The sequence below is a fragment of the Apostichopus japonicus genome, chromosome 3 (assembly GCF_037975245.1).
Source record: "Apostichopus japonicus isolate 1M-3 chromosome 3, ASM3797524v1, whole genome shotgun sequence".
Classification (NCBI taxonomy): domain Eukaryota; kingdom Metazoa; phylum Echinodermata; class Holothuroidea; order Aspidochirotida; family Stichopodidae; genus Apostichopus; species Apostichopus japonicus.
In genome coordinates this window covers 6,009,738-6,026,466 of record NC_092563.1, presented here as the reverse complement: position 1 = coordinate 6,026,466, position 16,729 = coordinate 6,009,738, and the positions used below count along the sequence as shown (strand labels likewise).

The window sequence follows — 16,729 nt, the reverse complement described above, 5'->3', positions numbered from 1 at the left end:
AATGACATGCTGTGGGTTCACTTTCAACTTGTTTTTGTTCACAGCTTCAACAGACAATGAACCACCAGTTTTCATAAACTGTGCTCCTCCACCCACTGTGACAGTAGATGCGGACCCTAACAATAATGGTGCCGTCGTAGTCTTACCTTCAATCTTTGCCACTGATAACTCACAAGCAACGCCTACAATCACTTACAGTATTCAAAGTGGAGAGTTCTTTACTATTGGATCCTCAACTGTTGCTGTGAATGCTGAAGACGCTGCAGGGAATATTGCAATTCCATGTGTGATTACTGTGGTTGTAAGAGGTAAATAATCCAGACTTTGTAAATTTACTTATAATTATGAAGAAATCACCCTTTTGGTTTAGAGAACCTTTCCCATCACATACAATAATTGTACAGTAATAATAATAAATTGAAAATAAAGTTATTTAAAATAATTAAACCAAATTTAAATAAAATTTCTGTGAGATTTCAGCATGGACACAAACAATGTTATTTAATTTGTTGTAAACCTGTCTGGAAGCCCACTCAATTTGCCACTAAATGCCTAGAATGAAACCAACAAATTTCTTCCATGTCTGACTTAACTCTCAAATTTCTGTATGTAGTATGTATGGAAATGTTAAATATACTACTTTATCAAATGCCTATTGTTTCTTTTCAGATGTTACTCCTCCGACTATCGTTGACTGCCCTGAAAATGCTGTAATTGTTTCTGCTCCTCTTGGTCAGACCAGTGCAACTGTTGTCTGGACAGAACCTACAGCAACTGATAATTCTGGAAGTACTGTTACAGTCAGTCAAACTGGGGGAAATGTTGGAGATAACTTCCCTGTGAATGTTCCAACTACTATTACATACACCTTCACAGATGCAGCTCAGAATCCAAGTGTTTGTTCCTTCATAGTATTTGTAACAGGTAATTAACTGATGGTCCATAAGGAACATTGATTTTCTTTATGTCAGCACAAATTTGGATTAAGCACATTGCATGTAATTGTGTGGTGAGAATACTGACTCATGAGAATAAAGTTGATCATATAGTTTCAACATTGATTGTGTACTGCTTTATGAATAACATTCTATTGTATGATCTTAATAACATAAACATAGCAATGGGTTTAATAGTTGACTGACATAAGAGTAAAATTTGTCAACTCTATTAACTAAAAAAGATCTACAGTATTAAAAGGGTAATTTTATGAAGATCTTGTAAGTTCAGCTTTAACAAATAACATTCTGGAAAAACAACCTTCGATTGTATTACATATTAACAGAAATGTTTTAGAAATGATCATTACTGCCTACGGGTTCACTTTCAACTTGTTTTTGTTCACAGCTTCAACAGACAATGAACCACCAGTTTTCATAAACTGTGCTCCTCCACCCACTGTGACAGTAGATGCTGACCCTAACAGTAATGGTGCCAATGTAGTCTTACCTTCAATCTTTGCCACTGATAACTCGCAAGCAACGCCCACAATCACTTACAGTATTCAAAGTGGAGAGTTCTTTACTATTGGATCCTCAACTGTTGCTGTGAATGCTGAAGATGCTGCAGGGAATACTGCAATTCCATGTGTGATTACTGTGGTTGTAAGAGGTATATAAATCCAGACTTTGAATTTACTTATAATTATGAAGAAATCACCCCTTTGGTTTGGAGAACCTTTCACATACAAAAACTGTACAGTAATAATAATAAATTGAAAATAAAATTAAATTTAAAAGTAAATAAAAAATAAAGTAAAACTGTTAGCAAACTGCTTTACCACTAGAGAGCCTGTGTAGGAGAATGTGTAAAGTAAGTTGGCCTGACGTTTCGATCCTAGCAGGATCTTCTTCAAAGGGTAAATGACAAGTAACAGTAACAGAAAGGACAAAAACACGCACAGAATACAGACAGGTTAATGAGCATGGTGAACACAAAGAGATGGATGTAAAGGGATTAGTAGACAAGGGAAGGAAAGAAGAAAGAAACCAACAGGGGAAGAGGAGAGGTAGGAGATAAACATTGGAGGGACAAAGAGAGGATTAAGGGAAGGGGGTAGGGAATAAACTGGAGAAGGACAATGACAGAAAGGTGTGGAGAAAAAAGGAAAAAGTAAATTAAACAAATTTAAATAAAATTTCTGTAAGATTTCAGCATGTTTAATTTGTTGTAAACCTGTCTGGAAGCCCACTCAATTTGCCACTAAATGCCTAGAATGAAACCAACAAATTTCTTCCATGTCTGACTAAACTCTCAAATTTCTGTATGTAGTATGTATAGAAATGTTAAATATACTACTTTATCAAATGCCTGATGTTTTTCTTTTCAGATGTTACTCCTCCTACTATCATTGACTGCCCTGAAAATTCTGTAACTGTCACTGCTCCTCTTGGTCAGACCAGTGCAACTGTTGTCTGGACAGAACCTACAGCAACTGATAATTCTGGAAGTACTGTTACAGTCAGTCAAACTGGGGGAAATGTTGGAGATAACTTCCCTGTGAATGTTCCAACTACTATTACATACACCTTCACAGATGCAGCTCAGAATCCAAGTGTTTGTTCCTTCATAGTATTTGTAACAGGTAATTAACTGATGGTCCATAGGGAACATTGATTTTCATTATGTCAGCACAAATTTGGATTAAGCACATTGCATGTAATTGTGTGGTGAGAATACTGACTCATGAGAATAAAGTTGATCATAGTTTCAACATTGATTGTGTACTGCCTTATGAATAACATTTTATTGTATGATCCAAGTACCATACACATAGCAATGGGTTTAATAGTTGACTGGCGTAAGAGTAAAATTTGTCAACTGTATCAACTAAAAAGATCTACAGTATTAAAAGGGTAATTTTATGAAGATCTTATAAGTTCTGCTTTAACAAATACCTTTCTGGAAAAACAACCTTCGGATATTAACAGAAATGTTTTAGAAATGATCATTACTGCCTACGGGTTCACTTTCAACTTGTTTTTGCTCACAGCTTCAACAGACAATGAACCACCAGTTTTCACAAACTGTGCACCTCCACCCACTGTGACAGTAGATGCTGACCCTAACAGTAATGGTGCCATCGTAGTCTTACCTACAATCATTGCCACTGATAACTCGCAAGCAACGCCAACAATCACTTACAGTATTCAAAGTGGAGAGTTCTTTACTATTGGATCCTCAACTGTTGCTGTGAATGCTGAAGATGATGCAGGGAATATGGCAATTCCATGTGTGATTACTGTGGTTGTAAGAGGTATATAATCCAGACTTTGTAAATTTACTTATAATTATGAAGAAATCACCCTTTTGGTGTAGAGAACCTTTCCCATCACATACAATAATTGTACAGTAATAATAAATTGAAAATAAAGTTATTTAATATAATTAAACCAAATTTAAATAAAATTTCTGTGAGATTTCAGCATGGACACAAACAATGTGATTTAATTTGTTGTAAACCCGTCTGGAAGCCCACTCAATTTGCCACTAAATGCCTAGAATAAAACCAACAAATTTCTTCCATGTCTGACTTAACTCTCAAATTTCTGTATGTTGTATGTATAGAAATGTTAAATATACTACTTTATCAAATGCCTATTGTTTCCTTTTCAGATGTTACTCCTCCGTCTATCATTGACTGCCCTGAAAATGCTGTAATTGTCTCTGCTCCTCTTGGTCAGACCAGTGCAACTGTTGTCTGGACAGAACCTACAGCAACTGATAATTCTGGAAGTACTGTTACAGTCAGTCAAACTGGGGGAAATGTTGGAGATAACTTCCCTGTGAATGTTCCAACTACTATTACATACACCTTCACAGATGCAGCTCAGAATCCAAGTGTTTGTTCCTTCATAGTATTTGTAACAGGTAATTACTGATGGTCCATAAGGAACATTGATTTTCTTTATGTCAGCACAAATTTGGATTAAGCACATAGAATATAATTGTGTGGTGAGAATACTGACTCATGAGAATAAAGTTGATCATAGTTTCAACATTGATTGTGTACTGCCTTATGAATAACATTTTATTGTATGATCCAAGTACCATACACATAGCAATGGGTTTAATAGTTGACTGGCATAAGAGTAAAATTTGTCAACTGTATCAACTAAAAAGATCTACAGTATTAAAAGGGTAATTTTATGAAGATCTTATAAGTTCTGCTTTAACAAATACCTTTCTGGAAAAACAACCTTCGGATATTAACAGAAATGTTTTAGAAATGATCATTACTGCCTACGGGTTCACTTTCAACTTGTTTTTGCTCACAGCTTCAACAGACAATGAACCACCAGTTTTCACAAACTGTGCACCTCCACCCACTGTGACAGTAGATGCTGACCCTAACAGTAATGGTGCCATCGTAGTCTTACCTACAATCATTGCCACTGATAACTCGCAAGCAACGCCAACAATCACTTACAGTATTCAAAGTGGAGAGTTCTTTACTATTGGATCCTCAACTGTTGCTGTGAATGCTGAAGATGATGCAGGGAATATGGCAATTCCATGTGTGATTACTGTGGTTGTAAGAGGTATATAATCCAGACATTGTAAATTTACTTATAATTATGAAGAAATCACCCTTTTGGTGTAGAGAACCTTTCCCATCACATACAATAATTGTACAGTAATAATAAATTGAAAATAAAGTTATTTAATATAATTAAACCAAATTTAAATAAAATTTCTGTGAGATTTCAGCATGGACACAAACAATGTGATTTAATTTGTTGTAAACCCGTCTGGAAGCCCACTCAATTTGCCACTAAATGCCTAGAATAAAACCAACAAATTTCTTCCATGTCTGACTTAACTCTCAAATTTCTGTATGTTGTATGTATAGAAATGTTAAATATACTACTTTATCAAATGCCTATTGTTTTCTTTTCAGATGTTACTCCTCCGTCTATCATTGACTGCCCTGAAAATGCTGTAATTGTCTCTGCTCCTCTTGGTCAGACCAGTGCAACTGTTGTCTGGACAGAACCTACAGCAACTGATAATTCTGGAAGTACTGTTACAGTCAGTCAAACTGGGGGAAATGTTGGAGATAACTTCCCTGTGAATGTTCCAACTACTATTACATACACCTTCACAGATGCAGCTCAGAATCCAAGTGTTTGTTCCTTCATAGTATTTGTAACAGGTAATTAACTGATGGTCCATAAGGAACATTGATTTTCTTTATGTCAGCACAAATTTGGATTAAGCACATTGCATGTAATTGTGTGGTGAGAATACTGACTCATGAGAATAAAGTTGATCATATAGTTTCAACATTGATTGTGTACTGCTTTATGAATAACATTCTATTGTATGATCTTAATAACATAAACATAGCAATGGGTTTAATAGTTGACTGATATAAGAGTAAAATTTGTCAACTCTATTAACTAAAAAAGATCTACAGTATTAAAAGGGTAATTTTATGAAGATCTTGTAAGTTCAGCTTTAACAAATAACATTCTGGAAAAACAACCTTCGATTGTATTACATATTAACAGAAATGTTTTAGAAATGATCATTACTGCCTACGGGTTCACTTTCAACTTGTTTTTGTTCACAGCTTCAACAGACAATGAACCACCAGTTTTCATAAACTGTGCTCCTCCACCCACTGTTACAGTAGATGCTGACCCTAGCAGTAATGGTGCCAATGTAGTCTTACCTTCAATCTTTGCCACTGATAACTCACAAGCAACGCCCACAATCACTTACAGTATTCAAAGTGGAGAGTTCTTTACTATTGGATCCTCAACTGTTGCTGTGAATGCTGAAGATGATGCAGGGAATATGGCAATTCCATGTGTGATTACTGTGGTTGTAAGAGGTATATAATCCAGACTTTGTAAATTTACTTATAATTATGAAGAAATCACCCTTTTGGTTTTGAGAACCTTTCCCATCACATACAAAAATTGTACAGTAATAATAATAAATTGAAAATAAAGTTAAATTTAAAAGTAAATAAAAAATAAAATAAAACTGTTAGCAAACTGCTTTACCACTAGAGAGCCTGTGTAGGAGAATGTGTAAAGTAAGTTGGCCTGACGTTTCGATCCTAGCAGGATCTTCTTCAAAGGGTAAATGACAAGTAACAGTAACAGAAAGGACAAAAACACGCACAGAATACAGACAGGTTAATGAGCATGGTGAACACAAAGAGATGGATGTAAAGGGATTAGTAGACAAGGGAAGGAAAGAAGAAAGAAACCAACAGGGGAAGAGGAGAGGTAGGAGATAAACATTGGAGGGACAAAGAGAGGATTAAGGGAAGGGGGTAGGGAATAAACTGGAGAAGGACAATGACAGAAAGGTGTGGAGAAAAAAGTAAAAAGTAAATTAAGCAAATTTAAATAAAATTTCTGTAAGATTTCAGCATGTTTAATTTGTTGTAAACCTGTCTGGAAGCCCACTCAATTTGCCACTAAATGCCTAGAATAAAACCAAAATATGTCTTCCATGTCTGACTAAACTTTCAAATTTCTGTATGAAGTATGTATAGAAATGTTAAATATACTACTTTATCAAATGCCTGATGTTTTTCTTTTCAGATGTTACTCCTCCTTCTATCATTGACTGCCCTGAAAATTCTGTAACTGTCACTGCTCCTCTTGGTCAGACCAGTGCAACTGTTGTCTGGACAGAACCTACAGCAACTGATAATTCTGGAAGTACTGTTACAGTCAGTCAAACTGGGGGAAATGTTGGAGATAACTTCCCTGTGAATGTTCCAACTACTATTACATACACCTTCACAGATGCAGCTCAGAATCCAAGTGTTTGTTCCTTCATAGTTCTGGTTACAGGTGAGTAACTGATCATAGTATTTTTATTTTCTGTTAATCACTGCAAGTTTGAGCTAGAGTCTATGGTTTAATGTTATAAATTGGTGAAAAAAGTAGCAATTGAAAAACTCAGCCTGGTTTACATATTAACGTCAAATACTTATATATAACTTAAAATTGATACAGCCTTTCAGTTAAAATTAATAAGCTAAGAACAAAAGGAGTGATCTTAATCAGTAGTATTGACAGACTTGCGAAAGTGTGAAAGATTAGATATACACTGACCGATCTCTATGCATTTCTGGAAATCAGAATCCTGGTTCCTTGTATTTGACAGCAGAATATTCTAGAAACAGGCATAAGTGTATAACTTATCATTTTGAAGGAGAATCAAACCTTATTCAAATCTTTGACCTTAAATGATAAATATATTTATGAAGATCATCTGACCCTTCAACCCCCCCCCCCCTCTATCTAAAGAGCTTAGCAACATATTTTTCCACTTGAGAGATATCCTTTGTCAAAAATTGCTTCTGGGAGCTGCATCTATGATGTCATAGCAGGCGCGTATCCAGGATTTTCTAACCAGGGGGGGCGCAAATTACTATCTAAGCGGAGCGCCACCATCAGTTGGCGCAGAGCGTTCAAGAAAATTTCTGGTCTGATAATTCCCCAGAAAACCGGAAATGGCACTTCTCAGGCTCGAAAATGACCAACCAGATGTACACTTTTGCCTGAGAACCAAGTATTTCCCCATATTTGTTTTTTCATCCATAACCTTTTTGAAGATTGTCACCAGTCACACATCATGTTCGACCTCATCACATCTCCTGTGGATCATTGCTTTTGTAGGTGAATCTACGTCGCGGCCCACAATACCCGTCAGCCCCACTTTGCAAGGTTTTAAGCCCATTATTTGTTCAGAATTTGAAAATATTTCTCGTGAATAAATTTACTTCAAACCATACCCATAATGTTGCACAAAATTTCATCTATGGACAATCAATATAGAAAAACCTCCTTCAAACCCCTAACAGACCGGTCAAAATTGTACGAGTAGAGGGAAGTTTGATGAAGAATGATGGTCAGGGAATTTTCGAAAAATTTAGACACAGTGAATTAATTGGTGTACAAATATTAAAACCGCTTATAACGGCTACTATAAAACTTCATTGAAGGAAATGAAAAAATACCAGATATTCCTAAACACTACACACATAGGCGTAGGAGGTAGGGGAGGAGGCTGCAGCCCCCCCCCCCCCGCCAAATATTTTTGGCAGGGGGAGGCTACAGCCTCCAAATATTTTTGTGAAAATTCGGGCAATATGCTGAGAAGTTTTTCGGGCACCTACTAAAAGAAAAAATAAATTGCAATGATATAGCTAAAAAGGAAATCAATAGTTTAAAAAAATCTCTCCTTTGTAATTAAAATGAAGTTTTAAGCTTGCCCGACTAATTCGCCATTTCGGTAATAACACCGCAAACAATTGTATGTAATTGCCATGCGATGTAATAACCAATGAATGCCTGTATGATATGCACATTAACATGTTGAACGAGCGCAATTGTACAATCGATAACAAGTGATTGGGATGTGTATTAGTGACGTCTAGAAGTTTTGCACTGACCTACATGGAGTGTGACCACTCCCGATTTTGCAATTTCCCAAGATCAGGCCCCAAAAAAATCCCAAGAATAAGGACACTGTACTGTATGGATATGTAGCATTATCTAGTGGTATCTAGGGAGGAAACCCAAGATCTTCCCTAAACTGAAGGCAGATAGAGAATTGAAGCCTTTAGTGTGTAATGAACTTGAAAATGTGCGTCTTTTGAAATGAAAAGAATGTGGGGCATTGCACAATAAACAGATAAAATATATTTATTTCAGTCTCATTTGAATCATTCAAATTTTTAAAGCAAACAGCAGATATCACATCATATCAGTCGGCATGAAAATGGTGTTCCAGGATGATCATCCTCCAAAACTGTCTATGTGTGTAGACATAAGCGTAGGAGCCCAATTTCCTTTGGGGGGCTATTACGACTTGCCCGAATCATAAAACCAAATTTTTTCGCACGCTCAGCGCTCGTTCAACATGTTAATGTGAACAATCATTAAGGCATTCATTGGTTATTACATCGCATGACAATTACATACAATCATTTGCAGTGTTAATACCGAAATGGCGAATGAGTTGGGCAAGCTTGTATGAGTTACGGTACTAGATTTGGGGTAACAATCTAGTGCAGTTCGCATATAGATCCAGGTCTAATACCGAAATGCGCCATTTTCCCCGACAACTCGGTCGAGTTCGAGACCAGCCACAGTTGGTTTCATAGCACAATTGTTTAAGGCGTCCATACACACACGCGTTACGATAGACCATATATAGTATATATATACATTAGTGAGAGAGGAAAAATGGAAATGTCAAAATGGAGTTGTCGGTGTAAGGGGTAGGGTGAGGCGCACGCCCCTTCCGTAATACTTGATCCGTCACTGGCTACCCTGTGTATATTATAGGGATCAGTGCTGTAATGATGTCACTGTTAATAATAATAAATGAGACTTATATAGCGCCAAATCAGTAAACAAAAGTTACTGCTCAAAGTGCTTTACAAAGAAGTAAATTAATTTACAAAAGAACAAGTGAAAAAATGGGTCTAAAGTAGACTTTTGAAAGTAGAAAGTAGAAAGTTTATAGCATGTTCGAATGTGATCTGGTAACTTGATCCAGAGATAAGACCTCTTTCTCTTCCTGATGTCTTGGCATTTTTCTTCTACTCCCTCCTTTCTCCTTTTTATATCTTTCTTCTTTATCTTTTCCCTTCATTCCTCTCCTCCTCCTCTTTTTTTCCCCCTCTTTTTTCCCTTTTTTCCCCCTTTTTTTACCAGGGGGACGTGCGCCATCAATGCCCCCCCCAGATATGCGCCTGCATAGGACCCAATGGATCCAAAACATTTGACTTTTTTTGTTTGGAAGATGAAATATTAACAGAGTTGACAATGAGACCAGTGACACTAGTATGTCATGTTTGAGGGTTCAGTATTTTAGGGTTAGCTTTTGCAGACTCCATTACAGAAAGTACCTTTGTTATAAATAAAAAAAGCTTAGAAAATTGAGCACATGTGTCTATATGATGTTGGATTTAGACTTGACCAAATCTTGATCCTTTGTGTGAAGAAAAATTAAATCTATGAAGTGATGCTAAATAGAATGAGTTTTCTTAGCTGTTTGGAGAAGTTGTTAATGACAGTTCTATCTATCAGATAGACCAATAACGATATTTTTGATGGTGTCTCCTTTTCTTAAAATGACATGCTGTGGGTTCACTTTCAACTTGTTTTTGTTCACAGCTTCAACAGACAATGAACCACCAGTTTTCATAAACTGTGCTCCTCCACCCACTGTAGAAGTAGATGCCGACCCTAACAGTAATGGTGCCGTCGTAGTGTTACCTTCAATCATTGCCACTGATAACTCGCAAGCAACGCCCACAATCACTTACAGTATTCAAAGTGGAGAGTTCTTTACTATTGGATCCTCAACTGTTGCTGTGAATGCTGAAGATGATGCAGGGAATATGGCAATTCCATGTGTGATTACTGTGGTTGTAAGAGGTATATAATCCAGACTTTGTAAATTTACTTATAATTATGAAGAAATTACCCTTTTGGTGTAGAGAACCTTTCCCATCACAAAAAATAATTGTACAGTAATAATAAATTGAAAATAAAGTTATTTAATATAATTAAACCAAATTTAAATACAACTTCTGTGAGATTTCAGCATGGACACAAACAATGTTATTTAATTTGTTGTAAACCTGTCTGGAAGCCCACTCAATTTGCCACTAAATGCCTAGAATGAAACCAACAAATTTCTTCCATGTCTGACTTAACTCTCAAATTTCTGTATGTAGTATGTATGGAAATGTTAAATATACTACTTTATCAAATGCCTATTGTTTCTTTTCAGATGTTACTCCTCCGACTATCGTTGACTGCCCTGAAAATGCTGTAATTGTCTCTGCTCCTCTTGGTCAGACCAGTGCAACTGTTGTCTGGACAGAACCTACAGCAACTGATAATTCTGGAAGTACTGTTACAGTCAGTCAAACTGGGGGAAATGTTGGAGATAACTTCCCTGTGAATGTTCCAACTACTATTACATACACCTTCACAGATGCAGCTCAGAATCCAAGTGTTTGTTCCTTCATAGTATTTGTAACAGGTAATTAACTGATGGTCCATAAGCAACATTGATTTTCTTTATGTCAGCACAAATTTGGATTAAGCACATTGCATGTAATTGTGTGGTGAGAATACTGACTCATGAGAATAAAGTTGATCATAGTTTCAACATATATTGTGTACTGCTTTATGAATAACATGTTATTGTATGATCTTAATAACATAAACATAGCAATGGGTTTAATAGTTGACTGACATAAGAGTAAAATTTGTCAACTATATCAACTAAAAAAGATCTACAGTATTAAAAGGGTAATTTTATGAAGATCTAATAAGATCAGCTTTAACAAATAACAAGTTCTTGTTATTCTAGAAAAATAACCTCAGATTGTATTACATATTAACAGAATTGTTTTCAGAATGATCATTACTGCTTACCTTTGTATCTGATTCTTACTTGAAAAGACATGCTGTGGGTTCACTTTCAACTTGTTTTTGCTCACAGCTTCAACAGACAATGAACCACCAGTTTTCATAAACTGTGCTCCTCCACCCACTGTAGAAGTAGATGCCGACCCTAACAGTAATGGTGCCGTCGTAGTGTTACCTTCAATCATTGCCACTGATAACTCGCAAGCAACGCCCACAATCACTTACAGTATTCAAAGTGGAGAGTTCTTTACTATTGGATCCTCAACTGTTGCTGTGAATGCTGAAGATGATGCAGGGAATATGGCAATTCCATGTGTGATTACTGTGGTTGTAAGAGGTATATAAATCCAGACTTTGTAAATTTACTTATAATTATGAAGAAATTACCCTTTTGGTGTAGAGAACCTTTCCCATCACAAAAAATAAATGTACAGTAATAATAAATTGAAAATAAAGTTATTTAAAATAATTAAACCAAATTTAAATACAGTTTCTGTGAGATTTCAGCATGGACACAAACAATGTGATTTAATTTGTTGTAAACCTGTCTGGAAGCCCACTCAATTTGCCACTAAATGCCTAGAATAAAACCAACAAATTTCTTCCATGTCTGACTTAACTCTCAAATTTCTGTATGTTGTATGTATAGAAATGTTAAATATACTACTTTATCAAATGCCTATTGTTTTCTTTTCAGATGTTACTCCTCCGACTATCGTTGACTGCCCTGAAAATGCTGTAATTGTCTCTGCTCCTCTTGGTCAGACCAGTGCAACTGTTGTCTGGACAGAACCTACAGCAACTGATAATTCTGGAAGTACTGTTACAGTCAGTCAAACTGGGGGAAATGTTGGAGATAACTTCCCTGTGAATGTTCCAACTACTATTACATACACCTTCACAGATGCAGCTCAGAATCCAAGTGTTTGTTCCTTCATAGTATTTGTAACAGGTAATTAACTGATGGTCCATAAGCAACATTGATTTTCTTTATGTCAGCACAAATTTGGATTAAGCACATTGCATGTAATTGTGTGGTGAGAATACTGACTCATGAGAATAAAGTTGATCATAGTTTCAACATATATTGTGTACTGCTTTATGAATAACATTCTATTGTATGATCTTAGTAACATAAACATAGCAATGGGTTTAATAGTTGACTGACATAAGAGTAAAATTTGTCAACTATATCAACTAAAAAAGATCTACAGTATTAAAAGGGTAATTTTATGAAGATCTAATAAGATCAGCTTTAACAAATAACAAGTTCTTGTTATTCTAGAAAAATAACCTCAGATTGTATTACATATTAACAGAATTGTTTTCAGAATGATCATTACTGCTTACCTTTGTATCTGATTCTTACTTGAAAAGACATGCTGTGGGTTCACTTTCAACTTGTTTTTGCTCACAGCTTCAACAGACAATGAACCACCAGTTTTCATAAACTGTGCTCCTCCACCAACTGTGACAGTAGATGCGGACCCTAACAGTAATGGTGCCGTCGTAGTGTTACCTTCAATCATTGCCACTGATAACTCGCAAGCAACGCCCACAATCACTTACAGTATTCAAAGTGGAGAGTTCTTTACTATTGGATCCTCAACTGTTGCTGTGAATGCTGAAGATGATGCAGGGAATATGGCAATTCCATGTGTGATTACTGTGGTTGTAAGAGGTATATAATCTAGACTTTGTAAATTTACTTATAATTATGAAGAAATTACCCTTTTGGTGTAGAGAACCTTTCCCATCACAAAAAATAAATGTACAGTAATAATAAATTGAAAATAAAGTTATTTAAAATAATTAAACCAAATTTAAATACAACTTCTGTGAGATTTCAGCATGGACACAAACAATGTGATTTAATTTGTTGTAAACCCGTCTGGAAGCCCACTCAATTTGCCACTAAATGCCTAGAATAAAACCAACAAATTTCTTCCATGTCTGGCTTAACTCTCAAATTTCTGTATGTTGTATGTATAGAAATGTTAAATATACTACTTTATCAAATGCCTATTGTTTTCTTTTCAGATGTTACTCCTCCGACTATCGTTGACTGCCCTGAAAATGCTGTAATTGTCTCTGCTCCTCTTGGTCAGACCAGTGCAACTGTTGTCTGGACAGAACCTACAGCAACTGATAATTCTGGAAGTACTGTTACAGTCAGTCAAACTGGGGGAAATGTTGGAGATAACTTCCCTGTGAATGTTCCAACTACTATTACATACACCTTCACAGATGCAGCTCAGAATCCAAGTGTTTGTTCCTTCATAGTATTTGTAACAGGTAATTAACTGATGGTCCATAAGCAACATTGATTTTCTTTATGTCAGCACAAATTTGGATTAAGCACATTGCATGTAATTGTGTGGTGAGAATACTGACTCATGAGAATAAAGTTGATCATAGTTTCAACATATATTGTGTACTGCTTTATGAATAACATTCTATTGTATGATTTTAATAACATAAACATAGCAATGGGTTTAATAGTTGACTGACATAAGAGTAAAATTTGTCAACTATATCAACTAAAAATGATCTACAGTATTAAAAAGGTAATTTTATGAAGATCTAATAAGATCAGCTTTAACAAATAACAAGTTCTTGTTATTCTAGAAAAATAACCTCAGATTGTATTACATATTAACAGAATTGTTTTCAGAATGATCATTACCGCTTACCTTTGTATCTAATTCTTACTTGAAAAGACATGCTGTGGGTTCACTTTCAACTTGTTTTTGCTCACAGCTTCAACAGACAATGAACCACCAGTTTTCATAAACTGTGCTCCTCCACCCACTGTAGAAGTAGATGCGGACCCTAACAGTAATGGTGCCGTCGTAGTGTTACCTTCAATCATTGCCACTGATAACTCGCAAGCAACACCCACAATCACTTACAGTATTCAAAGTGGAGAGTTCTTTACTATTGGATCCTCAACTGTTACTGTGAATGCTGAAGATGATGCAGGGAATATGGCAATTCCATGTGTGATTACTGTGGTTGTAAGAGGTATATAATCCAGACTTTGTAAATTTACTTATAATTATGAAGAAATCACCCTTTTGGTGTAGAGAACCTTTCCCATCACATACAAAAACGGAACTCTCAAATTTCTGTATGTAGTATGTATAGAAATGTTAAATATACTACTTTATCAAATGCCTGATGTTTTTCTTTTCAGATGTTACTCCTCCTACTATCATTGACTGCCCTGAAACTGTTATCAGTGTCACTGCTCCTCTTGGTCAGACCAGTGCAACTGTTGTCTGGATAGAACCTACAGCAACTGATAATTCTGGAAGTACTGTTACAGTCAGTCAAACTGGGGGAAATGTTGGAGATAACTTCCCTGTGAATGTTCCAACTACTATTACATACACCTTCACAGATGCAGCCCAGAATCCAAGTGTTTGTTCCTTTGTAGTATTTGTAACAGGTGAGTCACTGATATAACAGTAGCCCCTTAAATCAAACAACACTAAATAATGTAGATTAAGTTGGATTAATTCCATCTTCATTCACACAATCTTTAAAAAAAAATATTTTGAAGGCAAACTGTCTTGTCAGGTTTTAATGTTACGTTCAACTTCTAGTTCCCAAGATTGTACTATAATTATTTGAAACACATTTATTTCCAAGTGTTCTTTTCTGATTGATCCTTTAGGACAGAACAATGCTCCTGTCATAACATGTCCTGGTGATGTATCTGTTGTCTCCTTGGCAAACAATGTTGGCAATTTTGCTTCCTGGGATATCCCTACTTGTGTAGACATTGAAGATGGAAACATAGTTTTGGACCAATCAGCTTGTGTTCCTCAATCTGGAGGGTTCTTCTCTAACATTGGTTCGAGTCCAGTTACCTGTACTTGCACTGACAGTGGTCAACTTCAATCACAGTGTACATTCAATGTCTTCGTGTCAGGTGAGTCAGCAGGAATGTGTTTCATATCATGATAAGCAAAGAGTTTGTCTTTCTGTGAGACAGGAAGAGGATGCCATGATCATCATCAAGCTCTTAAAAATAAATATTGTGATCATATGTGATGGTTCATTGCAGTCTACCACTGATGAAGGTTCTTTTCTTCAATGTTTTACTGAAGACTCAGTAGTAACATCTTTATACAATGAACTTTATGGATATGGAATGTTGATATGCCATTTTATAAATTATTTCATAATAAATAGAAATAAGTACCATCCAATATACATTTCAACATCAAAGGTTGTTTATGTTTGTTTGTTATCCTTTGTTAACAGGTTTCAACAATCTTTAAAACAAAATATTTTGAAGGCAAACTGTCTTGTCAGATTGTGTTACAGTGAAATGCAAAATGTTATAGTGTAATGCAAAATGAGATATGCTATGTCATTCAACACAGTTTCAATTGGTAGACTGATGATATGATTCATAACCATTTTCAAAGGTTAGCATTGAACCACCAGTTTAGTGATCTGGCGGCACTGGGGCTTTTAGACAAGCGTTGCATATACAGTAGTATCTCGGATGAAACTAGCATCATTCACAGCCAACGTGGAAATCCTTGCCATCTGTAGTTCTAAATGGCTATGCCTTTGGTGCCTTGGACCCAGTGATGCACTGGTCACAAGCTGGTTGACTGGTAGTCCGGTCTGCCTTTGAACTCATTTTCATTTAATTTATTTATCTCTCTTGAATATACAGGTTTAACAGTAAATATTTACTAACATTTATGTAAAAACCACAAGAAATAAAAGGAAGTGGCCTAGAAATTTCCTCGCAAGGCTTAACAATTAGTGCCACTCCCTATGCAAAGGGAAAAAAACAAAAGGCAAAACGAAATTCACAGTCAGTCAGATTGTATAAAATGGATTTAGTCGGGTTGCATATGGGTCAGTCAGATTGTATATGGATTTAGTTGGGTTACATACTGGTCAGTCAGATTGTATATGGATTTAGTCAGTCAGATAGTATATGGATTTAGTCAGGTTGCATATTGGTCAGTCAGATTGTATAAAATGGATTTAGTCGGGTTGCATATGGGTCAGTCAGATTGTATATGGATTAAGTTGGGTTACATACTGGTCAGTCAGATTGTATATGGATTTAGTCAGTCAGATAGTATATGGATTTAGTCGGGTTGCATATTGGTCAGTAAGATTGTATAAAATGGATTTAGTCGGGTTGCATATGGGTCAGTCAGATTGTATATGGATTTAGTTGGGTTACATACTGGTCAGTCAGATTGTATATGGATTTAGTCAGTCAGATAGTATATGGATTTAGTCAGGTTGCATATTGGTCAGTCAGATTG

General features: G+C 35.9%; 1 protein-coding gene across 10 annotated transcripts in view; it reads left to right on the top strand.

Moving 5' to 3' along the window:
• LOC139961430 (uncharacterized) overlaps positions 1-16,729 on the top strand; it is a 91,617-nt gene that overhangs the window by 46,674 nt on the left and 28,214 nt on the right. For 9 of the 10 annotated variants that reach the window (XM_071960647.1, XM_071960623.1, XM_071960633.1 and 6 more), the window contains 19 exons: positions 45-308; positions 670-924; positions 1,345-1,608; positions 2,327-2,581; positions 2,990-3,253; positions 3,613-3,867; positions 4,275-4,538; positions 4,898-5,152; positions 5,573-5,836; positions 6,561-6,815; positions 10,155-10,418; positions 10,777-11,031; positions 11,497-11,760; positions 12,121-12,375; positions 12,841-13,104; positions 13,464-13,718; positions 14,184-14,447; positions 14,620-14,874; positions 15,103-15,360. In XM_071960647.1, coding sequence (XP_071816748.1) covers positions 45-308; positions 670-924; positions 1,345-1,608; positions 2,327-2,581; positions 2,990-3,253; positions 3,613-3,867; positions 4,275-4,538; positions 4,898-5,152; positions 5,573-5,836; positions 6,561-6,815; positions 10,155-10,418; positions 10,777-11,031; positions 11,497-11,760; positions 12,121-12,375; positions 12,841-13,104; positions 13,464-13,718; positions 14,184-14,447; positions 14,620-14,874; positions 15,103-15,360 — 4,929 coding nt within the window. The remainder of the gene's footprint in view (positions 1-44; positions 309-669; positions 925-1,344; positions 1,609-2,326; positions 2,582-2,989; positions 3,254-3,612; positions 3,868-4,274; positions 4,539-4,897; positions 5,153-5,572; positions 5,837-6,560; positions 6,816-10,154; positions 10,419-10,776; positions 11,032-11,496; positions 11,761-12,120; positions 12,376-12,840; positions 13,105-13,463; positions 13,719-14,183; positions 14,448-14,619; positions 14,875-15,102; positions 15,361-16,729) is intronic. The other variant, XM_071960656.1, reaches the window with a different exon arrangement.